We start from the raw sequence: 24830 nt of genomic DNA on the forward strand, positions 1-24830 counted from the left end.
TCCAAATCATTAACGATATTCATTCAACTGATGTAACACTAGAGTTCAGACCATGTATATCTATAACAACACATCCCTTGCTCATATTTGAGCAAACTACAACATATAAGTTCACATGCACAATCAAAGGTTATATTGTTCAAAAACGGACCTGAACTTGCACTACTTTACAGCCTTACGACCTCAAAATTGGCTCTCAATCGTCCGTAACCTGCATACCAAAATGCTCTTTCAACACATTTTTAGAAGTTTTACCAAATCCTTTACCAACAACTTGCATTGCATTAATCTTATCAAATTCAGTCTTAATTTGTTCCATTCTCAAGAAAACAGTATGAACTAGCGACGGGTCAGCTGACGGGGTGCATTTTGCAAGTTTTCCTTTTTCTTTATCCAGTTCTTCATACAGATCTAAAAGATAGGTCTTTTGCGTTGTGAGAACGTCCTCCGCAATCCTATATTCTATTTCTTGAGATCTTTTTAGTGAGGCTAAAGTCTCGTCAATCCTCTGTATAAGTTTTATAGATTCTAATCGATAATCAAAATTTGAAAATGATATATGAGGTGACGCTGTGCAATGTTGTGAAGGCTCCTTCAGGTTTGTTTCTGCTGATGTCACTGCTGATGTATCTTCCCGTTTCCATAAATCTTCATGAGAATTCCCATTCTCAAGCTGGCACGAGAAACATATTAGATAAAAGCTATCTTTTTCATTCAAATAAATGACGTTCGGACCATCTCTCTTAGTTTTCGAAGAACTGGTCAAGAGGGTTGACTAGCAGGTCAAAACCGGTAGCTTTTAGCAACCAAATGGACCCAAGCAAGTTCGCCTATTCAAGAATTTACCATATTTTCTATTATACATATGCCTGGCAATTGAGACCCATACTCTCAAATTTGGGTCAATTGGGTCAAGCTTTCGGGTCAATTGGGTCTTGAGAAAAAATAGACCCGACAATGTAAAGCAAAACTCAAAAAAAGTTCCAATGAGTTTTCCTTCAACCTATTGGGTCCTATACAAAATATAAAGAAACGGGTCTAGTGTGTATCAAATCTTAAAGCTCAATAAATAGAAACAGGTCTAATGGGTCTTGTGAATAGGTCAAATGGGTCGACCATAACAACTTTCATTTATGAAAGCAATCATGGTTATATCATTTATTATGTATATTAATATGTTTTTATATATAAAATAAGTATAAATAAGTAATAATAATAACTAAAATAATATAATAAATGTAAAAAACCAAATGTAAAAGTATATGACCCGTTTTACCCGTTTGAACCATTTGACCCAAGACCTGTTTTGACCCGTTACCCAACCAGACCCAACCCGACCCAATTGGACCCGTTTATAATTTTTACCTGTATGACCCATGACCCATTTTAACCCAACCCCGTTTTGACCCGTTACCCAAACCGACCCAACCTGACCCGTTTGCCAGGTATAATATATAGATACCACTGTTGTAAAAATCACCGATTCCTCCTTTTTAAGAACAGGCCGATACGTTCAAAATCCAATTAGTTAATAGGTCAACATCAGTTAATGGGTGAAAATTGGATTTGTAAGTCAAAGTCAGATTTATTCGGTCAAAGTCAAAATTAGTCAACATTATACTATAAATTTAAACTACAATTTTAGAGTTTTTGAACAAATAAAGGGTTATGTTATGTTATGTTTCTAGACAATTATATCAAAATTTATGTTAATGTTTTTCTTCTATATTTACATAAAAAATAGTAAAATATATTATCTAAATTTAAAATATAAAACACAGTAGCAGGCTAGCAGCATACCTTTGTTACTGCAGATTGAACATGATGCAACAAAGCCTTTGCACTTGGTTTAGTCGAACCCCGCAATATAATAACACAAAGATTAAGTATTTTCTGAATTTTTTCACCATAATCAATCTGCTCACAGCTTCTAAAAAGATTAGTAACATACGGAATCAAATCAGTTCTTGCATCACACCGTCTACAGTAATACTCAGCATCCAGGCCAATGGTCCCACCCACGGTCCCAGCCATGTACGATCGAAGGCCACACGCTATGTGACAAATGTGTCCACAAATTAAACCATCTTTGACCACGGCTTCACATCTGATGTAACTTTGATCACCGTTTGCTGAATTGACTGTTTTAGAGCAAAGTATACAGCAACAATCCTGGCAGAAAAGGGGCTCGATGCAGCATATATCACAGGTCATTATATTTGAATGGCCAGGATCGTTTGTTTCTATTAAACTGGAACAGTTAATATTTCCAGCTTTACAACCGGCTGGGTCAAACTTTGGAGTGCAAACCGGAGCAAATTCTGTGTCTTCTATATAGTTTTGATCTGAGAAATTGATAGATGAGCACAAATAGTTAATAATAATAACTCATACATTTATGTATGTCTCGCTTTTTAAAAGTTAATACTAAGAAAGCAAAAAGAGTAGACACACCAATGCCCTGTTGCTGATTAAAAATGTCAAATGATAAAACAACCTAAGTTTATTTTCTTATTAGGCAAGTTCTTATTCTGATTATATCAGTATACCAAATACACTAATGATAGACTTATTATAGCATGCTTAATGCTTACAACTGTATATATCTTCAGAAAAAACCACATAGACTTATTATAGCATGCTTAATGCTTACAACTGTATATATCGGCGGCGGCGGCGGCGGCGACGACGACGACGACGACGACAACAAAACCCAATACCTGATAAGTGGTGTATGGGGAGGTGAGATGTAGACAATCATTCCCCTATCCGAGAATAAAGACAAGTCATTTTCCACTCAGAGTCAAAAACACTCTCAAAAGTAGAGAAAGTCGTCCCTGTGCTTCCGAGTGGAACTCCGGCCAATAAGTAGGAAAAATTAAAAAAAAAAAAAAAAAACGAGACGCCATTAAAATGGTAGGATCAAATTTCCATGGGTTTAACGTCTACCCGATTCAATCTAGGCTCTAAGCGGCAGTCAAGACGACAATGAATCGACGCTTGCCGTTGCCTCAATCAGTAGAGCCAAAGGTATTGGAGACAGAACTCGAAAGGCATGTCAGGTGGCAGTTGTTGCGCAAGCAAAGAGCGAACCACCCATGACAAGAACCAAAACACCACTCATGCACCTTTATGGTAGACATCCCCGAAACCACCCAGCTAAATGAAAACCAACCATGCTCGGGAGCAAAGAAGGTCGTCCTCCGCCATAATGGCCCCAAGATGCACCGAACGACGCGAGGCCCCTAATCGTACAAACATACATACATACATACATGCTTGCTTACATACATACATACAACCATGCATACATAACATACATACCTACATAAGCCTACATACACACGTGCATGCATATATACATAAATACATACCTACATCCATACATACATAGCAACATAAGCATACATACCTACGTGCATACATGTATACAAGATGCAGATCATATTTACGGGTATCAAGATGTTCATAGTTTTATGGGTATCAAAAAGTTTATAATTTACCTATACCTTTAATTTTTTCAGCTGGAATTCTCCAAGTGAAGGAGTCGAAGAAGGCCTTGGTATCCATACCAGGAAACGTTTCCAACAAAAACCGCTCAGCCGACGCCTTGCTGGCAAAACCCTTCCAGGGCAAGCAATTAGGACGTGCCGACTTCAGTTCTTTATAAAGACGAGTAGGAAGATAAAGATATCTGTCCAAGAAGTGTCCCGAAATACTAACTCTTTTTCCCACCTTCCAACCCCACTTATCACCAGGTTTCGGAAAATCCTCCGGTGCATACGGTAAACCGTCACCCGAACCTTGATCTGACACCACATAAATCTCGTTTCCCTTCGATCCGTTTGTGCTTCCGTCGCTTTCATGTGGCGGGTCAATCTCCATTGTTCCAACTCACTAATGTTCTGAGGTACATCCAATACCCATATACCATACCATATTAATATTATTTGTCCTGCTTATACATATAAAAATCTTGCAAAAAGAAGATATACTGTATATGTTAGAGGGGGCAAGATGTGCAGGTCAGACTAGTTGAGTACTGGTCGAGATGGGTTTGCCTATTTGGGTCGAAACATGTCAGCTTGGGTTTGGGTTTTGTTCGACCCATTCATAAGTAAATTGGTTGAGACAAAATTCTTTTTTATCTCCAAAAAGATATTCTTTTACCTTCTAAAGCACCACAACACAAAAAAATATAACTAAATAAATAAATAAAAATCCCTTTTCAAAAAAAAAAAAAAAAAAACCTAAATATGAATTAGATTTCAAATTCAAATAGTAGATAACATATGCCACTGGTAAAATAACATAGATATCTTGAACTGATGATAATATATTTTGAATTGATGATAATATTTGGTAGTCCTGATTACGTAAAATTGGGACTTTTTTTTATTTCATTAACCCTATAAATAAATAATTTACAAACCCTAATATCGTATCATTACAGACATAATAATCATTTATTCAACTAAATAATTCAGACGACACATGAAGTGCGATACCTGACACTCAAGAAGATTTCAAAATCTGATGTTAATATCACTGCATTGACTAAAATTTTAGCATAAAGCTCGACATATATATATGATATACCCTAAAACTTCTAAAAAATTAATCGGTTCGGAAATGAAGAGTTTATAAGAGCGATCGGGTGAAAGTAGATAGTGGTGGAAATTTGTTGACGGTGGGTGGCGACGGCGAAACGATGGTTTATGGTGATGCTGACAAGGGTTTTTATATCTTCTTCAAATCCAACGATACTTTCTATATTGTTTACAACAACAAAAAAGTACAGCATTTTACTCTGTTTGTTTGAACTTTCAAAGCACATGACCACTTCTATGGTTCCTTTATCCGTCATTACCCGTAGTTATCGTAATGAACCATAGGCACGGCTTAGTTACCCGCGTTAGTTATCCGCACTCATCATGGATTTAATGGAAGTGTCTAGGTTAGTTATAGGAATTGTGGGTACCATTGGCTTTTTATTGTTGGACTTCATGATTTATTGCTTGTACGTTGTATATTAAGAGGAGTATTGTTTTAGCCATGATAGTGAGTGTTTAATTATGAGTTAATTATAGTATATTGGTGTTGATGTGGCGCTGATGTGGAAGGTTAAGAGGATGAATAGTTTAGTTACGATAGGGAGTGGCCTTATGTTAACTAGTGATTTAGAAAAGCCTAATTTATTACGTACTTCGTATAAATTATATTTTATTTGTTATAAATATAACATTATTTTCTATTTAATTTGAATGTACGTATGTATAATAAATTTTTATTCATATTTATAGACATATATAATATATAATAATAATAATAATCATTAACCCTTATATTATTATTATTATCTATAGATTCTATTATATAATAAATTTTTATTCATATTTATAGGCATATATAATATATAATAATCATTAACCCTTATATTATTATTATTATCTATAGACTATAGATTCTATTATATTGCTAAAATGATGACATCATAAAAAATCAATTTCTTTTGTTAAAAAAATTCAAAAATAAAAAGAAAAAAAATCTAGACATCCTACTTGATGTCATAAATATATTTATTCTACAATTAAAAAACTTATATTATTTATTTAACTCCGTATCTGTTTCTTGAAACAACAACGTCTACCTTTCATCAAAACCCTAAAAAACACACACCACAATTCCTAGATCGCCTCAATTGCCAGAAGAATTCTTGATCATTCGATCCCATAAATCATAATATGTGATTCTTGATCAATCACGATTTGCCCTAATCTTCGAAACAATAATATGTGATTCTTGATCAATCACGATTTGCCCTAATCTTCGAAACAGGTTATCCCTAATCTTGAACACTTCAGATTCTTGCAATCCTGATTTGATTTGTTGTACCTGGTGTTTCTCTCTGTTTTTTCTCCGATCCTTCTGCTATACGGGCATCGTTTTAATTTAAATTTTACTACGTATATGTTTCCATTGTTAGTTTAATTGATCGTTGATTGTAAGTGTATTGAATATGTTTTGATGCAGAAACTAATGGATTTATTGTCGTATATGTTTTGATCATTAATTTAAGTAATACGGAGTAAGTTGCTTTTGTACTGATTTACTAACCTTACGATATCCCTTTCAGGTCCTGCCAAAATTCCTTTGAGGTACTAAATTACTAACCTTCATGATGTCTTTTTTATGTTCTTTCTTATACCTACATATAAAGGCTACAAAGATTGTGTAAACCTGGTGCCTGATCTAATTAACTAAGCTGCCATATTTGGTTTGCTGTTTTAATTACGAATTTTGATTAATTTAGTATATGTTTTTCTTATGTGGTTTAATTTTGTGGTTTTGTGGCTGAGATGATCGATGTCAACCATTGAAACTAATACGCTTTTTTACAAGATGATAAATCTTTGCTGAATTGCGTTTGAAGATCTAACAAGGTATGTGTTAGGTTATGTATTTATGCTATGATATTTCAATGATGTTCTTACGGTAAGAATTTTGATGATTGGTTAGTGGTTGCAAAATAATGTAGATAAACTCTTATGAAAAGCAAAGATCTATGGGGTGGTTGTAATATAATGTAGAAAAACTATTAACTCTGGTAAGCTTGAATGCCATGTACAAGCGTTAAATATCATTCTCAATTGGAATAAATGATTATATATATTATTTTGTATTTTACTCTTTAATGTTTAGTAATTCATCTCTTTATAAGTAACTGCTTATTACAATTTGTTATAAGGTAATCAACTGAATGTGGTGATCAGGTAATATAGCATTTGATGGTATTTCCTATATTGAGTAGCATCTTTCTGCTTTGTTCATGAAAAACATGTGTTAGGAGGAGTTGTGATGTTGATGAATTTAATTACATTATCATCAAAGTGCTCATGTGGATTTATTGTATAAATAGTTGTGATATGGATTATTGTTTTGGTAGGATTTGATGTGATTCACTATTCAGTGTTATGTTTTGGCATAAGTTTCATGGGACTGGAAGTGACCTTATTGGTGCTACTTTGAGATGTAGCCATGGGAAGATGCTACTAGCTTTTTAGTGATGCCCAATCAAAGAAGTAGGATCGGTTATTTTCAGAGTGCAATCTTTAATTAATTCCAAATCGGTTATGTTGCAGTTAGGGCTTTGAGTTCCCAGAGAAACTTGGAGTGGATAGGTGGTGTTTTCATTGAAAAGATATTGTTGCTGATGGTAAGACGTTGGAGGTATATGAGCTAAAATTTTATCTTAACCGTTTAACAATATCTAACCGTGTTAAAAATGTGGTCGTTTGCTTTAGTATAGTAACTCATTGGTGACATGTTTTGTGGTTTTTGTTTCGATATAATGAATGGTGCCATAGTAATATTATTTTGACTGATCTTTTTATTGTTTATGTAGGATTCTAATGCAATTCTAAATGAAATTGTAGCTCTTGCTAAAACATTCAGGTAATCTCTTATTGTCAAATAAAAGTTGAATGCTTACGTTGTTTAGTCAATTGAATGTATTTATGAGTAAACTTATATTTCTTGGTGAAAAAATTTACGGGTCAAGTAATGAGTCCAATGGGTCCTGTTAGGTTGACCTGTAACCATTTTGAGTACACTATTATTACAAATTTATATCTATGTTATGTTTTTTAAGATAATTATTTTAATAACATTATTTAGGAGGTTAGGCTCTGCACAAATTTTGACCGTCAAGCTATTTGACCCATTTTCTTTTAAGGCTGTTTAAACCCATTTAATCAATGATCTGTTAACAAAGGTAACCCAAATTGACCCATTTTGGGTTTAAAGTAATGCTATTATGTGATACCTGGCTGCTCCTAAAATTATGTCATAGGACCTTTAACTTCTCTAAATGTAGCCATTGTGCCTGTTCATGATCATGAAAATTGATCTCGGACTGAAAGAAAAGGTGAAAGGCATCTGTTGAAAACTAATTTGGTACTAAATATGAAAGGATTTGTGGTTATACATGATGTAGTTTTTATCGACAACTCGAGTTGGGGGAGCATGGAGTTTAGGTTAGGAGCTAAGGCCCAAAATCCAACTGCTGGAGTGAGAATTCGAGAAACGATAAGTGCATTTGTAGCAAAAGATTAGAGAAAAACGGGCAACACATCTTTCTAATTTGCATCCCTTTTCAACTTTCTTTATATTAGTAGATATACTCACATTGTTTGTTTGGGATTGTTACTGGATAGTGTGTTGAGGATCTGAGATTGAAGGCTTCTGACTTACACCTACGATTCACTTATTGGTCTTTACATTGCTACAAATCGGGATATTAGTGGTATTTATCTTTCTAATTTAGTTGTAAAAAGTTCTTGCAACTATATAAAAACTTCATTGTTGGTAATTTTGTTAACTTTTATGCTATTCATTTTGTAGTGAATTCACTGGGAACGTGCATGAGTGAATCGTATGTTGATGTGAAGACTTCTCTAAAGCATGTTCATGATGATAACGAGAAATGGAGTAAGACTAATGGTTCCAAGTATGTCATAATTGCATCCTGTTGATCTTAGGTAAAATTAAACTGTCATTCTATTTTAAACCCATTTAGTAAATAATCCGTAAAATTCATGGTCTCATTTAGGTTGTTTGTGGGTTATAGGTTGTCTATCATGGCTTCAAAGAAAAACATTTTTCTTTTGCATTTGGGTTATAATTTTCATCTGTTAGTATATTGGATTTTGCTAGCATTTTATAAAAAAATCATGAATATTTAGGGGTCCTGCATTACCATTCATCTCTATAATGTTTATCAACAAATTATCCACTCTTCTTTTGGTATACCTCATAACCAGGTCTCTTTGAAAGACATGAAAGCAGATTGACATTCTAGCCATGATAATAAAGTTTGATCTTAGGTGAGCCAAACTTCATAAATACCTACATCTTATCTGAACATTTTGTGCATGAGCATTTTCTAAATATTGACACGGTGATGGCTCTAATGTTACATTTTACAAAGTATCATAGCATTTCCTAACATGTGTCTTTAAAAAAATGCATTATATGGCTTCGCGAACGTAAGTAACGGTTAATTTTAAGGCATTTCATCGGGTATCGTTGCTTCGTCGAAACTTGGTTTATAACTGGTGTAAGGTAACAACACAAAAACAACAAAACTCAATACCACATAAGTGGTGTATGGGGAGGTGAGATGTAGACAATCCTTCCCATATCCGAGAATAAAGACAAGTCATTTCTCCACCCATAGTGAAAACACTCTCAAAAGTAAAGAAAGTCATCCCTATCTCTATTCGACGGATAGAGAGATTGCTTCCGAGTGGACCTCCGGCCAATAAGTAGGAAAAAGTTTTTAAAAAAATAAAACAAAATTAAATATAAAATTGAAACGCCATGAAAATGGTAAAATCAAATTTCCATGGGTTTTAAATCCTGCCTGAAATTTAATTTAGGCTCTAAGAGTCACTCAAGTCGCCAATAAATCGACGCATGTTGTCGACTTAATAACTAGAGCCGTATGGTGTAAGGTACTTAGATTTAAATGTGTTATGTGGTTGCAATTTTGACATAGTGGAATTTTTTGTGGGATTTGTGATCATATTGTGGACTTAATATTATGTTGTATGGACTTTTCTCAGGTTCTTGCCTCTACAAGATGAGATGGATGAAGAAATAATGCCTATATCAACAAATGATGAATTGCATTTTGGTCAAGATGGGTTTATTGTATATGTTATCATAGTAGTAAATATGTAACTTCTATACATTAATTAACATTTAACAATAATGAACGTTTTTTTATAAAAGTTCTTTATTTAGATTTTTTAGAAGGTTTATTTTAAATAACCTGTGATTTTACAATTTCGTTTAAACAAATCCGTGATTTCACGGGCCATTTTACTAGTTATTATTATTATTATTATTATTATTATTATTATTATTATTGTTGTTGTTATTATTATTATTAAATCTTTTATATAATAAAGAATGTGGGTGTTTTGGTCGTTTCATGAGACCAATACGACATTCAAAACAAAAAAAACATAATATCCCTTCACACTTTTCCCAGCTTACATTACCTAACCCCCTAAATAGGAGAGCAAAATGTAATTTCACAATTTTGATAAAAATTCTAAAATAAATCCCACTCAAATTTTTAACGCGACGTATCTTCTCGCTCTCTATACGTTGAATTTAATCGACATTAGCGTTTAACTCGAAATATTTTTATGAACAAAACAAAACTAACTGCGTTCAGAACGGACACTTTATAAAAACCCCGTATCTTCTTGCTCGTCGCGAGTTAAATTTTTTCGACAGCACCGTCAGAGTCGAAATAATTTTATAAACAAAACGAAACTAACTACGTTCGAAACGGACACTTTTTAAAAAACGCTAAACACAACGTCAGCCCGTATGTTCCTGTTTGCCGCGAGTTAAATTTTTTTGACAGTACCGTTAGACTTGAAATAATTTTATTAACAAATGAAAGTAACTACGTTCGACTCGGACACTTTTCCATAAACGCTAAAGACAGCGACGTCTACAACGGCGCTTAACACATGGGCCGTTTTCCCTTCTGTAAATACATAAAGCTACGTTAAATATGAATACTGTGACGACCCGGAAATTTCCAACCAAATTTAAACTTAACCTTTATATGTTTCCGACACGATAAGCAGAATTTGTAATGTTGAATCTCAAAAAATTTGGAACTACATTCATGTAATCAATTACCCTTTGACCGTGTTCGACGATTCACGAACAATTATGTGTATATAGATATGTATATAATATATAATATTAACCGAAAACATTAATAAAGTATTAGATATATGATACTTTACATGAACGTAATTGTTTCGATATATTTATCAACAGAATTAAGAGATAATATCAAATGATTGAATTATCAGATACATTATGATATGATTACGGGCCTATGTTATGAGGTCCACTGTGATTTAAGAAATCTATTCTTTTTGACAATATTCATAAAATGATAAAGTGATTTATAAATAAGAACAAATGTGTCAATTAACGGGAACTAGACAAGGGTTAGTGAAAATTCCTGTTTAATTTTCAAGACATGTTTTATAATATTTTCCTAGTGACCTTGATAAGATAACTATGTTAACTTTCATTTTATTTAATATGAAAGTAAGAACGTGGAGTGTAAATAACTTAGATGTTAGATATCGACAAGTTAAGTAACTCGACATTTTTCATTAAGATGATTTCATACGTTTATTTAACCTTTGGACTTTATCCCATACTTCACCAACAGACTGTAATTTAAAAACTTGAAACCTATTATGAATATATAATTCTACTTTTCTAAAATGTTTTATGATATAACGATTTAAATTAATATTAAATATATTTATATGCGTATTATACGTATATAGTTTTATACTTTTACTATACTTTAACTTTACCTTTACTTTACTTTTACTTTACTTTAACTTTAATAATTCACTTTAATAATTCATACTTTAATAATTCACTTTAATAATTCATACTTTAATAATTCACTTTAATAATTCATACTTTAATAATTCACTTTAATAATTCACTTTAATAATTCAAAAATCTATTATAAATAGAATTCAATAAGTTTCATTATTTCATAGAAAACTTGAAAATATATTTCTCTAAACTCTCTCAATCGAATTACATATATATATTTACTTAGTATTACTTCAAGATATTATTAGTATACATAAAATACTACGACGGAGTTATATTCAGACGATTTCAAAATAAGTTTTCAAACGGAATAGAGCTAAGGAAATTATGGGTTATAGCTATGGAGGTTATGGGTATTGATCGAGGGTATTGCTCGTGAGGTCAACCTAACGTTTATCATTTTCGTTGCGTCTACGTACTTTCCTGCAATATTGAATCACAATATTGATACGTTCGTGAATCCGAGACAAACCCTGCACTTGTTCAGTGTCGTCATATACATAATTGCTACGAAATACAGTATTGTGAATTTCATTACCCCCTTTTGATATATATTTCTGGGCTGAGAATACATGCACTGTTTTATAACTGTTTTACGAAATGGACACAAGTACTAAAAACATATTCTACGTTGAGTTGTACCACTTCGCATATTTTTCCCTAATAGCTTGGTAACTACCATTTACATGCGGTATTGTAAACGCGAATCCTGTTGATAGATCTATCGGGCCTGACAACCCCAACCGGACTGGAAGACCAGTATTCAACGGTTGCACAGTACTTCGTTCCAGTGACTACACTTGATACAGTGTAGTGAGATTTCATAATAAAGGGAATATGCGACGTTGATTAAATGTTAAGTATGGTCACCAAGTGCTCAACCACTTAGAATATATTTATTAAAACGTTTATGTATATGAAATCTTGTGGTCTATTACTATTACGGAAATGATTGATTATGATAAACTAATGAACTCACCAACCTTTAGGTTGACACTTTAAAGCATGTTTATTCTCAGGTATTAAAGAAATATTCCGCTGTGCATTAGCTTATTTTAAGGATATTACTTGGAGTCATTCATGACATACTTTGAAAGACGTTGCATTCGAGTCGTTGAGTTCATCAAGATTAATATTAAGTCAATAATAGTTGGATGTAATATGATATGGTATGCATGCCGTCAATTTTTGATGTAAAGAAAGTTTGTCTTTTAAAAACGAATGCAATGTTTGTAAAATGTATCATATAGAGGTCAAATACCTCTCGATGTAATCAACTATTGTGAATCGTTTATAATGTATATGAACGAGTCCTTTCAGTTGGTATCAGAGCGGTGGTCTTAGCGAACCAGGTCTTGTATTAGTGTATCTAACTGATAGTTGTTAAGATGCATTAGTGAGTCTAGACTTCGACCGTGTCTGCATGTCAAAAAGTTTGCTTATCAATTCTAGTCGGAAATCATCTACTTATCATCTTTAGGAAATTACCTGCTTATCATCTTAAGTCTAGACGCGTTTTCCTGCATTTATTGCATAATAGTGTATAGACGAATTCTTATCTTAGCACATCTATTACTGTGAACTTTGACTGACATCTTTTCAAAGATTCTCCGTAATTTATGGGATTTTGGTATTATATATACATATGCAAATTATGTAATTGAAGAATACCAAATCTAAATTCTACAATCTATTTCATACCAAAAATTCTTTCCCTGATCCTACGAGATGGATCCCTCAACCAGTTCGAATTCCTCAGATTCCGACAGCTATTCCGATATGGATATCTACCTGAGCTCCGAAAGTAGCGTCACCGGAATGGATCAACCAATTTCCCATCATCTATTTTGGATGAATTGGGGATGGGTCCGTAGTCTACTTAACCATTGGAGATAAGAAGAAGGTGATCCATTCCATTCACCACATTGCCCTCTTGGCGATGAACCTGAAGCACTTACCGGCGAACCTGTTCGAGATACTATTTTCGCACTCATTGCTAGAGTATCTCGTCATGATTATATACTATCCCATATTGCAAATCTTATTCATCCGCTCGTTCCAACCATCAATCATCCCGGTGTACTAGCAGAAATTAACGAACTTCGCGCCCGAGTAGTGGCTTTGGAACACATGGTGCAAGGATTACAAACACCATCAGCAGCACCAGCAGCATAACCAATACCGCCAGTAACATCCACATCGCAAGCCTCAATACCACAAGCTTCAGCAGCATCACCGACATCAACAACACCACCACCATCAACATCAACAGGATCAGTACCACCACCAACAATCACATCCGCATCACACGCCTCAACATCACAATCTGTACCTCGGATATCAACATCACACGCACCATAGATACCAAGGAATACCAACAACAACAAACGATAAGGTATTGATTCATAACTTCATCAGAGAAACATCCTGCGGTGATAATGTAATCTCTAATGTCTTAGGGATTATCTATTTCAGCCTTATCCATAAATCATATGAGTAGAATAGATAGAGATGATAGGGAGAAGAATCGAAACCCTGACAAGAATGGTGAGCGATTTACAAGCTAGACTTGCTATACAAGCATCACCAGCAGTTACCGGCAGTATCATCAGCATCAACAATATCGTCAGCACCACCATCACCGTCAGTACTGTCAGCATCATCAGCACTAGCATCACTTATAACATCACAAGTTCCGTCAGTTCAAGAATCGCCGTGGACGTCATCATTGATCAACAACGAGTATTTTGTATCAACGAGTTATGAAGTATTAACTCATTCTTCTGAAGAAATTATATATATATATATTTTATATATATGAATGCTGAAACTATAAAAATCTTTCGTACTAAGCTATTGAATATGAATTGAAAAAGGGTAGATACTACTCAGTTAAATTCATATTACTAATATGCTATGATGTACATCCTTCGTTAACAACCTAACCATTGTAACTACAATCTTTGATTCAATTAAATGAATTCGGTTTCATAATAAACCAAGTGTATCATTCAATAACATGTTTGATTTTACACTTTCATCTTCAATGTACTCGAAACTTACTGAAAAACAACATTCGTATCTTGTGAAGTTAGCAAGAGTTCTATGAGCATCAGCATAATTCACTAAGGAAATATCTATAAGAATAAATATTGAAGTATTGATTACATTAGCGAAATACTCCGCGAAAATTATGTAATCTCTAATGTTTTAGAGATTATTCTTTACTAATCCAAGCCGAAAATCAAATGAGCTTAATATGATATTAACTCATTAAATCTGTATTACATCTGAAGAAAATATACATACATATATTTTCATAAAGACTGTAATGAAAAATTCTTGTTCAAAATATTATTTGTGACATTTTTTTTAACGGGTAGGTAATACCTGAGAGATATATAAATGCACAATTAATATATTACATTCTTCGATTCTAATTCAGTAAATCATCAACTATACTCCCTATTTTCACAACAGTATACCTTCTTTTATAAGAAATCAAAACAATCATACTCATTCAAATTCAATCACCTATTCTGATTTTTGAAATCTCAGAATGCAACTCGAGATATAAGCAAAACCATCACTCTTAGATCCTTACATTTTTTCAAAGCTATACTTTGACTTCAAAACTGTGATAGAACATCACTTTTAATTGTAACACTCAAAAGGATACGAGAATCAATCGAGATTCATGACGAATTTATCCTTTGGATATTGACAATGACAAGCTGCATTTAAAACGCTTCGAAATTTCGGAAGACACTTCAAATAAGGAACAATCGAGATGATGATCCAATCACACATTACCCGAAGTCTTGTACCTGAAAAACTCTCGAACCCAAAGTCATAGTTTAACACGTACCCACGTTGAATTCTTTAGCATTTATTAGCAAAAACAACCTTACGATTCTTTTCAAAGTAGCCAGTTTTGTCACAGCTCCAACAAGTTAACTTCGACTTTTCAATAAAACTAATTTTATTATAACTTCGATAGATACACTGCCCTTTCACCATCGTTACTGGGGAACCTTTCATATCTCACCACATTAGCAGTAAACTTATCAACAACTTCATTAACCTTCGACTTAAACCTCTTCGAAAAGTCACTATACTTATTCATTGAAACTCCATCTTTTACTCATCCGCATCTTGCAACAAGAATTGCCATACCAATTACTGAAAATCAGCAATCAATATTTTGAAATCTCGCAGCGTTTCTACTTCAATAGTTATATATACATATAACGTCTATCTCCTAAACTTACACACTTCGAATGTGAAGTTTCTGAAAAACATCTCAAACTGTGAATTAGTTCTCGAAATGCTAATGAAGCAGCAGAAACTGTAAACGACTTTAACCGTCAAAAGTTTGATGACAAAGAATAATGTGTTGGTAAAGCCCAGAAAAAGAGAAGAGTTGGTACTGAACAATGGATTGAGCAGACCGTGAAGGAGACCAAGGATAAATACAAGGACCAAAGTCTGTATTTAAAGAATCTTGATGATTCTGTTTCTGACGAAGTCATTAACGAATACCTTGCTCCTGACTCTAGACCTTTGCGGACCTTATTATTCATCATCATCTTATCTTAAATATTATAAGATATCTTCGTATCTCTCATTATACATATTCTCCATATTTCTGGAGATATTTTCACAACTATTCTTATCTGAGATCATTTATCTCTCCGTAATATCTGCAACATAAAAGAAACTGTGTTAGTTTCTAAATTCTGAAAAATTTAAATATGAATGTTTTGAAGTAGTGTTGGGAACTGAAGCATGAGTTAGTATAATATAATGACACTTGATCAACGTGATTATATTACAGTAATTCATGCTGAGTTTCTAATGGAACGTGATGATTCACAGAACATACCGTCATCATGTGCCATTTACACGACTCTTACATTCTGCCAAATCTCCAAACATATTAAGAACATATCTTCTTGATAGATCTATCTTTTCGGATATTCTGGTAATTTGCCAAATCAAGATCGTACCATTACGATTTTCTTCTTAGAACATTAACTATGTTCATCCAAAACTTCATACCTACTAATTCTGGACCATTATTCGCTTGACTTAAAGCCGGGAAGAGACAACAAAAGTATGAAACTCCGAAATGTAAGGGAGAATATAAAGTCCAATAACAACACATAAATTACAAACCGTGTATATCAATGTTTATCGCAACATAAAGACACGAGAGAATTAAAAACACTATAACCCCAAGGGCGAAGTGGAAGAAAACAGATTGCTCCGGTGGAAGTTGGAAAAGGAGAATGATTGTTGCGATAGTAAGGATAAGGACAAGGATTAGAACTGGATTAAGTATTTTCGCAATCTTTTGAAATTGGAATTGAGTATAGAAGTGGTAAAAACTAATGGAATGGAAAAGGTAAATATATAAGGGAAATATCAGACGTAGTAATCGAGACAGATTATCGCATTTAATTAAAGAGATTCTAATTTTCTTAAATCTCGAAGAAACAGATCTTATAGATTTCCAAGATTTTTTTTTTTAATCCCTTGAATTCCGGAATTCAACCACGACTACGTCAAAAATTATGACGAAACTTATTTTCCTCATTCCACTATTTTGTGATAGCTTCACTCATACGCTTCGAGTAATCGAATCATTTTATCCATATTACTCTATGGTAATAAAATACTATCTATCAACACATATCCGTCATGAAAACATTTTTATGGTTAGCCATGATGACCTCGATCAAATTTCCGGACAAAATTTCTTTAACGGGTAGGTACTGTGACGACCCGAAAATTTTCGACCAAATTTAAACTTAACCTTTATATGTTTCCGACACGATAAGCAGAATTTGTAATGTTGAATCTCAAAAAGTTTGGAACTACATTCATGTAATCAATTACCCTTTGACCGTGTTCGACGATTCATGAACAATTATGTGTATATAGATATGTATATATAATATATAATATTAACTGAAAACATTAACAAAGTATTAGCTATATAATACTTTACATGAACGTAATTGTTTCGATATATTTACAAACAGAATTAAGAGATAATATCAAATGATTGAATTATCAGATACATTATGATATGATTACGAGCCTATGTTATGAGGTCCACTGTGATTTAAGAAATCTATTCTTTTTGACAATATTCGTAAAATGGTAAAGTAATTTATAAGTAAGAACAAATGTGTCAATTAACGAGAACTAGACAAGGGTTAGTGGAAATTCCTGTTTAATTTTCAAGGCATGTTTTATAATATTTTCCTAGTGACCTTGATAAGATAACTATGTTAACTTTCATTTTATTTAATATGAAAGTAAGAACGTGGAGTGTAAATAACTTAGATGTTAGATATCGACAAGTTAAGTAACTCGATATTTTTCATTAAGATGATTTATACGTTTATTTAACCTTTGAACTTTATCCCATGCTTCACCAACAGACTGTAATTTAAAAACTTGAAACCTATTATGAATATATATAATTCTACTTTTCTAAAATGTTTTATGATATAACGATTTAAATTAATATTAAATATATTTATACGCGTATTATACGTATATAGTTTTATACTTTTACTATACTTTAACTTTACCTTTACTTTACTTTTACTTTACTTTAACTTTAATAATTCACTTTAATAATTTACTTTAATAATTCACTTTAATAATTCATACTTTAATAATTCACTTTAATAATTCACTTTAATAATTCATATTTTAATAATTCACTTTAATAATTCATACTTTAATAATTCACTTTAATAATTCATACTTTAATAATTCACTTTAATAATTCAAAAATCTATTATAAATAGAATTCAATAGGTTTCATTATTTCATAGAAAACTTGAAAATATATTTCTCTAAACTCTCTCAATCGAATTACATATATGTATATTTACTTAGTATTACTTCAAGATATTATTAGTATACATAAAATACTACGACGGAGTTATATTCAGACGATTTCAAAATAAGTTTTCAAACGGAATAGAGCTAAGGAAATTATGGGTTATAGCTATGGAGGTTATGGGTATTGATCGAGGGTATTGCTCGTGAAGTCAACCTAACGTTTATCATTTTCGTTGCGTCTACGTACTTTCCTGCAATATTGAATCACAATATTGATACGTTCGTGAATCCGAGACAAACCCTGCACTTGTTCAGTGTCGTCATATACATAATTGCTAAGAAAAACAGTATTGTGAGTTTCATTACTCCCCTTTTTATATATATTTTTGGGCTGAGAATACATGCACTGTTTTATAACTGTTTTACGAAATGGACACAAGTACTAAAAAGATATTCTACGTTGAGTTGTACCACTTTGCATATTTTTACCTAATAGCTTGGTAACTACCATTTACATGCGGTATTGTAAACGCGAATCCTGTTGATAGATCTATCGGGCCTGACAACCCCAACCGGACTGGACGACCAGTATTCAACGGTTGCACGGTACTTCGTTCCAGTGACTACACTTGGTACAGTGTAGTGAGATTTCATAATAAAGGGAATATGCGACGTTGATTAAATGTTAAGTATGGTTACCAAGTGCTCAACCATTTAGAATATTTTTATTAAAACGTTTATGTATATGAAATCTTGTGGTCTATTACTATTACGGAAATGATTGATTATGATAAACTAATGAACTCACCAACCTTTAGGTTGACACTTTAAAGCATGTTTATTCTCAGGTATTAAAGAAATCTTCCGCTGTGCATTAGCTTATTTTAAGGATATTACTTGGAGTCATTCATGACATACTTTGAAAGACGTTGCATTCGAGTCGTTGAGTTCATCAAGATTAATATTAAGTCAATAATAGTTGGATGTATTATGATATGGTATGCATGCCGTCAATTTTTGATATAAAGAAAGTTTGTCTTTTAAAAACGAATGCAATGTTTGTAAAATGTATCATATAGAGGTCAAATACCTCGCGATGTAATCAACTATTGTGAATCTTTTATAATGTATATGAACGGGTCCTTTCAAATACACAGGCCGAAAGCCCCCGCCGCATCGCGCGGACCGGATCCGGACTAGTTATATACTAAAAGTCATGGCTAAATGTGTAGTTTTAGTTGATTCGGATTGTAGTTTTGCGTTTGCGTTCACACTACAATCGATCCCTCAAATTCGGCTCAATTTACGCAACAACTCCTCAAGTTTACACTTTTTCAGGGGTAGAAAGTGTAAACATATAATTTTATTAAAATAAAATAAACTGATTCCCCCCGAATTTATAACGGGCCCTATCTTCTCGCTCGGTGCGAGTTAAATTTTTCTAAGACCACCGTTCAACTCGAAAAAGTCTCACGAACCCAACGGGACTAACTATACGCGAAAGGGACACTTTTTAAAAAACGCTTAACACGACGACTGCCTGTATCTTTCTGTTGGCCGCACGGTTAAATTTTTCTGACAGCACCGTTACACTCGAAATTTTTTTATGAATAAAACGAAACTAACTACGTTCGAAACGGACACTTTTTAAAAAATGCTTAAGACAATGACATCTAAAACGGCGCTTAAGACATGAGTTGTTTTCCCCTCTGTAAATACATAACGCTACGTTAAATATGAATATACAGGCCGAAAGCCCCCACCACATCGCGCGGGCCGGATCCGGACTAGTTTCATATATAAATAAAAATTAATATATGAATATTAAATATAACAATATAATTGTGTTACATAATAAGTTCTAGTTTATGTTAAGTATAATATACATTGGCGACTCCACTTAGAGTGGAGTGGGGTCAAAGGACCCCATTAGTTAAAATTTTTTTATGTATAAAATAGTAAAATACTACAAAAATTGTATAGGACACCACTAAATTCATGGATAGGATCCCATATATTTTCAAAATTAGTGATTTTTATGAAAGTAAATAGTCATTCACTAGGAATTTTTTTTACAAAGTATCACTCATATTGTATAGGACCCTATTGAGTTTTGATCCTAGAATCGCCACTGATAATATAATATAAAGATGCTCAATACAAGATAATACTAACAACCTGTTTTCGAGGATTTGGCAATTTTAATGAATGATTATCATTTTCATTAGACTTAAAATGAAGGAATATTTGTTACAGCTAGTAGGCCTTTTGTGGATCGCTCCATGGGTTAGCTGGTGGTATGACTATGGGATCGGCCCAAGCCCATTGTAATTTAAAAAACAAAAAACACTACACATTTAATTACGAGTTTGGTTATCTTATTCCCTAACTAATGCATAAATTAACCTTATAATATGTTAATGCATAAATGTAGTGAAGCTGTTAAAAATTAAAGTCACGTTACCCAAAGTTTAAGGTAGCTACATATTATACAACCAAAGGTGGTAGAATCTTTTTGGGGAAAAAAACGCTTTCTAAAGGACATTTCCATTAATCTATAAGAGATGTATCATGTATGGTATTAAACCTAACATTATTATTTTACTTTCTGCTTTGCTGCCCGCCTAAATTTCTTGCATGTTAAGACTGGAAAAGTTTGCTTTCAAACTTGATAAACTCAAAGTCAATTCAAAGAGGTGCCTTTTGCAACCTAAAACAAGAAAATAACACAAGAAACACATGCTACTATACACACAAACTACAAGGAATGAAATTTCAATTTATATAGAGCAAGAATGTAGTAATTTTTTAAGCATACATACATATCTTGGAGTATAATGAACTAATCTAACATATTAAAACATTCATCTAATCTAATAAAAATCAGAGTAAATTATACTGATAGTCACGTGGTTTATATGAAATTACACTAATGGTCTTTATTTTTTGATAATCATCAGTGGCGACTCCAGGCACCCACAGTTATCCACTCATGGCCACGGAGGTTCGCCTGCAATGACTCCGGACTGCTCGCGTAGCGAGTAGTCGCCCTGGGATTAGTCAAGTTGACCGTTTGGATACCCAGGTTAAAGAAAAAAAATCAGTGGCGACTCTGACCCGTGGGGTCACAGGACACCACTATTTTGAAAAAAAAAATTGTAGAAAAAATCATTTAAATTGTATAGGACACCACTACATTTAAGTGTAGGATCTCATATATATTTTTGAATTTATAGTTTTTCTTTTAAGATGTATATGACAAGACTAAATTTATCTACTCGGACTCTATATATTTTTAGAATTTATAGTTTTTTTTTTAAGGTAAACAACCACTAAAAAAATATTCAAATATAACTACTACTGGAAAAAAATTTCGAGACCCCATTGAGTTCTCATCCTAGAATCGTCACTGATAATTATTGATAGTTAATGTGATTTTTATAAAATTATGAATTGCTCTTATTTTTTAAAACTTAGACTATCCGTCCATAACTTACCTGGAAATGTACATTGATGGTCCCCGATTTACATAAAATGTGTGTTGATCGTCACTCATATTAAGACTCATTTTTAGTAAGTCAGGGACGATCTGTATAATTTTTAAAAGATAAGGACGATTGGTATAGCTTCATGAAAACAATAGGGACGACCGTTGTGCACTACCAAATTATTAAAGGACGATCGGTGTAATTTGCTAAAGATAAGAACGGTTAATATAATTTAATGTAAACTATAAGGACTATTGGTATAGTTTACTCTTAACTTAATACTCCGACTTAATTGATTAGATGCACATTACCATCCAAAGATAACCTAATGATTGATTACTCTATTGATACTCTCACATGAAGTCTTAAGTTTAAACTTCACCAGTAATATGTTTTAGAATCACAACAGAATGGTCAAAAATATCACGGATAAAATAGGCACCCTTCCCAACTTGTCAGAACAAGGAAACCTTAATAAAATTGAGTACGTAGATGACTCTTAAGCACTGTTGTAAACGGCGTCCGTTGTGTCCGTTACGACGCCCGTTGCGGCATTTTGGTGACTAAACCGTTTCGATCCCGTCCCGTTTTCTTATAAGCCGGTCAACGGTCAACAGTCATGTCAAATGCAACAAAAATTGGGTCAACGCCGGTTAAAAGTCAGAAATTCTGTTAAAATCGGTCATAAGTCGGTCAAATCAATCAAAATTGACTTAGTTTAGTTTTCCATTTTTTATTATATTAACGCTAATAGCAATTATAGGTACAAACTTTTCGACGAAGATTTTTTAGCTCTAAAATATGTGTAAATATATATTTATATATATAAAAAAGTCAACATTAGTCAACATCCGTTTCAACCCCGTCTCGACCCCATTTTTTCCGTTGAGACGTTTTGAGGTCGCTGCCGTTTCGGCCCCGTCTCGCGTCTTTTTCAACCTTGCTCTTAAGACATTTTCAAGGATTGAAAAATGGAGAACCTATTACTTATTTTTTTTTTCATTTAATCTGAAAATTAGTCTGTTTTTTTAGAGACATAAAAACAAACAGTCTTCTCAAATAAAACCAAATGAAAACCGAGACAAATTCAAATAGAAAGGTAAACAACGAAGTCTCATGTGGACATATAATTGATTTTAAATTAAATATTTAAGTAAGAAATTAAGGAGAGGTGGTTACAAAACGTTTTGTGCCTAAGTTATTACCTAGGTTAAGTTATTACCTAGGTGTAGACAAATTGAATACAACTTCAATTCACCTCAGCCGTCCGATCGATTCAACAGTCAAGATCACTTCTTAATATTCCCACAGTCCTTGCATATAAATACCTTGTATAACCAACCCATCTCATACTAATCAAAAAACTACTATACAAGAAATGGGTGCAAACAAGTCTCAAAAGAAGTCATTTTTTTCGTTCTTCGCCATTTTTAGGTTCAAAAAGACACGAAAAGGACACGATGAATTGTGGGATGACTCCATGAGGGCTTACAAAGTGTATCCAAGCGATCAAGACGGAGCGGGCAGATGGGCTGATCCTCGTATTGATAGAAAAGCGTCTGCTTATATTGACGATAGAAAGAAACAAATGGAACAAGGTTGAGGTTTTAAGCTGATATGACAATGAAGATTTATGGTTTTGATGAAATTAGACATAATTGGTACCTTTATATATCTACATTTGTTATTTGATTACCATCATAGGATTCAAATTTGCATAAATAAAATAAATTGTTTTCCTGTTTATTCATATTATTCGGTATATCATGAATGAACATCTCCTCATCTATCTATATGGCTATATATATGCATTATATCTAGGTCTCTGTAACGGTAACAAGAGTTATAAACTTATAATCGATTTAAAATCTTATTTTATTATGTTATTAATTTTTGGCTTGCGTGTTATGTGGTGAGATTCAACTTGGTACTATCAACCCAGTTTCGATTCTCACTCCAAGCAGGAAGTTTTCAACTTTTGACGGTACTGTTAACATTAATGCGATTTGGGAAAGTCTCTGGGGTTACCCCAAGCTTCGATGGTACCACCAACATCGTCGTGAATTGGTTTCCTCCTAACGCGTGTGTGGGTGACAAATGAGAGCATTCAATGTCGATATCGCCGTTACATACCAAGCAGAAAGTTTTCAACTTTTTATTTATGGTAACGAGTTACTGTCTTAGAAAAAGAATACCTATAAGTTATTTATAATTGTTTAGAGAGGGGAGGGGGAGGAAATTATTATTGAGATTATGACGAAAAGTTTTAAGCGACAAAAAATATAAAATACTGTAGTGTTAGATCATTCAAATTTAGCTTTTAAAGAAGCGCACAACACCTACACTGACCCCCATGGCTCCACCATGTTCCAGGCCGGATATTGGGGGTTGAAAGTGTATAATCTAACATTACATACCTTGGTTTATTTTTTTAACAAGAATTTAAAAATATAAAAATAAATACCAGATATAGCTAGTATTATGACGTTTTTTAAAATAACTGAACCTTTTATAATATATGATAAACTTTTCGTATTTAAAAGACCCGCTTATAGTTATTGGACAGGGTCAATAAAATAGACATGACGGCCTGACTATGCTTGTTCTATATAGTTTTCTCATCATAACCTAGAGACTTTGAGTTCAAGTCTTGCAGCACAAACTAAATGGCAATTGTTTCTGATGATGTAGCGTGAGGGTACGAAATATACTATTATTTTTAATACAAAATACGTTACAAATTACACAAGTTTTATTAATTTACGGATGGGATATACTTAAACCTTGCTACAACACTTATAGGCAGTGTACCTAATCGTAGAGTAGTGTAGTTTTTAGTAAGTCCGGTTCGTTCCACAGGGAGCTAGTGAAGTTTAACGCTATATTTTTACACACAATATTTGTAAAAAAATACAAAAAAAAATATATATGTACTAGTAGTATTATTATTATAAAAGGGGGGGTTTTTTACCGTTTAATGACCGATTTGTCGATTTTTAAGACTTAAGTCACAATTAAAAC

The 24830-nt window shown here is 33.0% G+C and overlaps 1 protein-coding gene across 3 annotated transcripts; it reads right to left on the bottom strand.

The window, feature by feature from the left end:
* On the bottom strand, window positions 1-4766 carry LOC139890730 (uncharacterized). Of its 3 annotated transcripts, none has more exons than XM_071873639.1 (4): window positions 4509-4766; window positions 3504-3905; window positions 1801-2345; window positions 1-673 (listed from the first exon to the last, which is right to left on the bottom strand). In XM_071873639.1, the coding sequence occupies exons 2-4, from the start codon at window positions 3883-3885 to the stop codon at window positions 197-199; spliced, it is 1404 nt and encodes a 467-aa protein (XP_071729740.1). In that variant the 5' UTR covers window positions 3886-3905; window positions 4509-4766; the 3' UTR covers window positions 1-196. The 3 variants fall into 3 exon arrangements, with proteins under 3 accessions (XP_071729740.1, XP_071729739.1, XP_071729741.1); XM_071873638.1 differs by having other exon boundaries at window positions 3504-3975; XM_071873640.1 differs by lacking the exon at window positions 4509-4766 and having other exon boundaries at window positions 3510-4232.
* Between the last annotated feature and the right edge of the window lie 20064 nt (window positions 4767-24830).

The sequence above is a fragment of the Rutidosis leptorrhynchoides genome, chromosome 2 (genome assembly GCF_046630445.1).
Source record: "Rutidosis leptorrhynchoides isolate AG116_Rl617_1_P2 chromosome 2, CSIRO_AGI_Rlap_v1, whole genome shotgun sequence".
Lineage (NCBI taxonomy): Eukaryota > Viridiplantae > Streptophyta > Magnoliopsida > Asterales > Asteraceae > Rutidosis > Rutidosis leptorrhynchoides.

Bases quoted from the DNA above. Each gene is read 5' to 3' on its own strand.
- LOC139890730 (XM_071873639.1), bottom strand. From the start codon at position 3,885: ATGGAGATTGACCCGCCACATGAAAGCGACGGAAGCACAAACGGATCG. The intron at 2,346-3,503 runs GTAAATTATAAA...TCAATTTCTCAG, and splicing joins TGAAAAAATTAAAGGTATAG to ATCAAAACTATATAGAAGAC. The intron at 674-1,800 runs GTATGCTGCTAG...TTCTCGTGCCAG, and splicing joins TTCAATCTGCAGTAACAAAG to CTTGAGAATGGGAATTCTCA.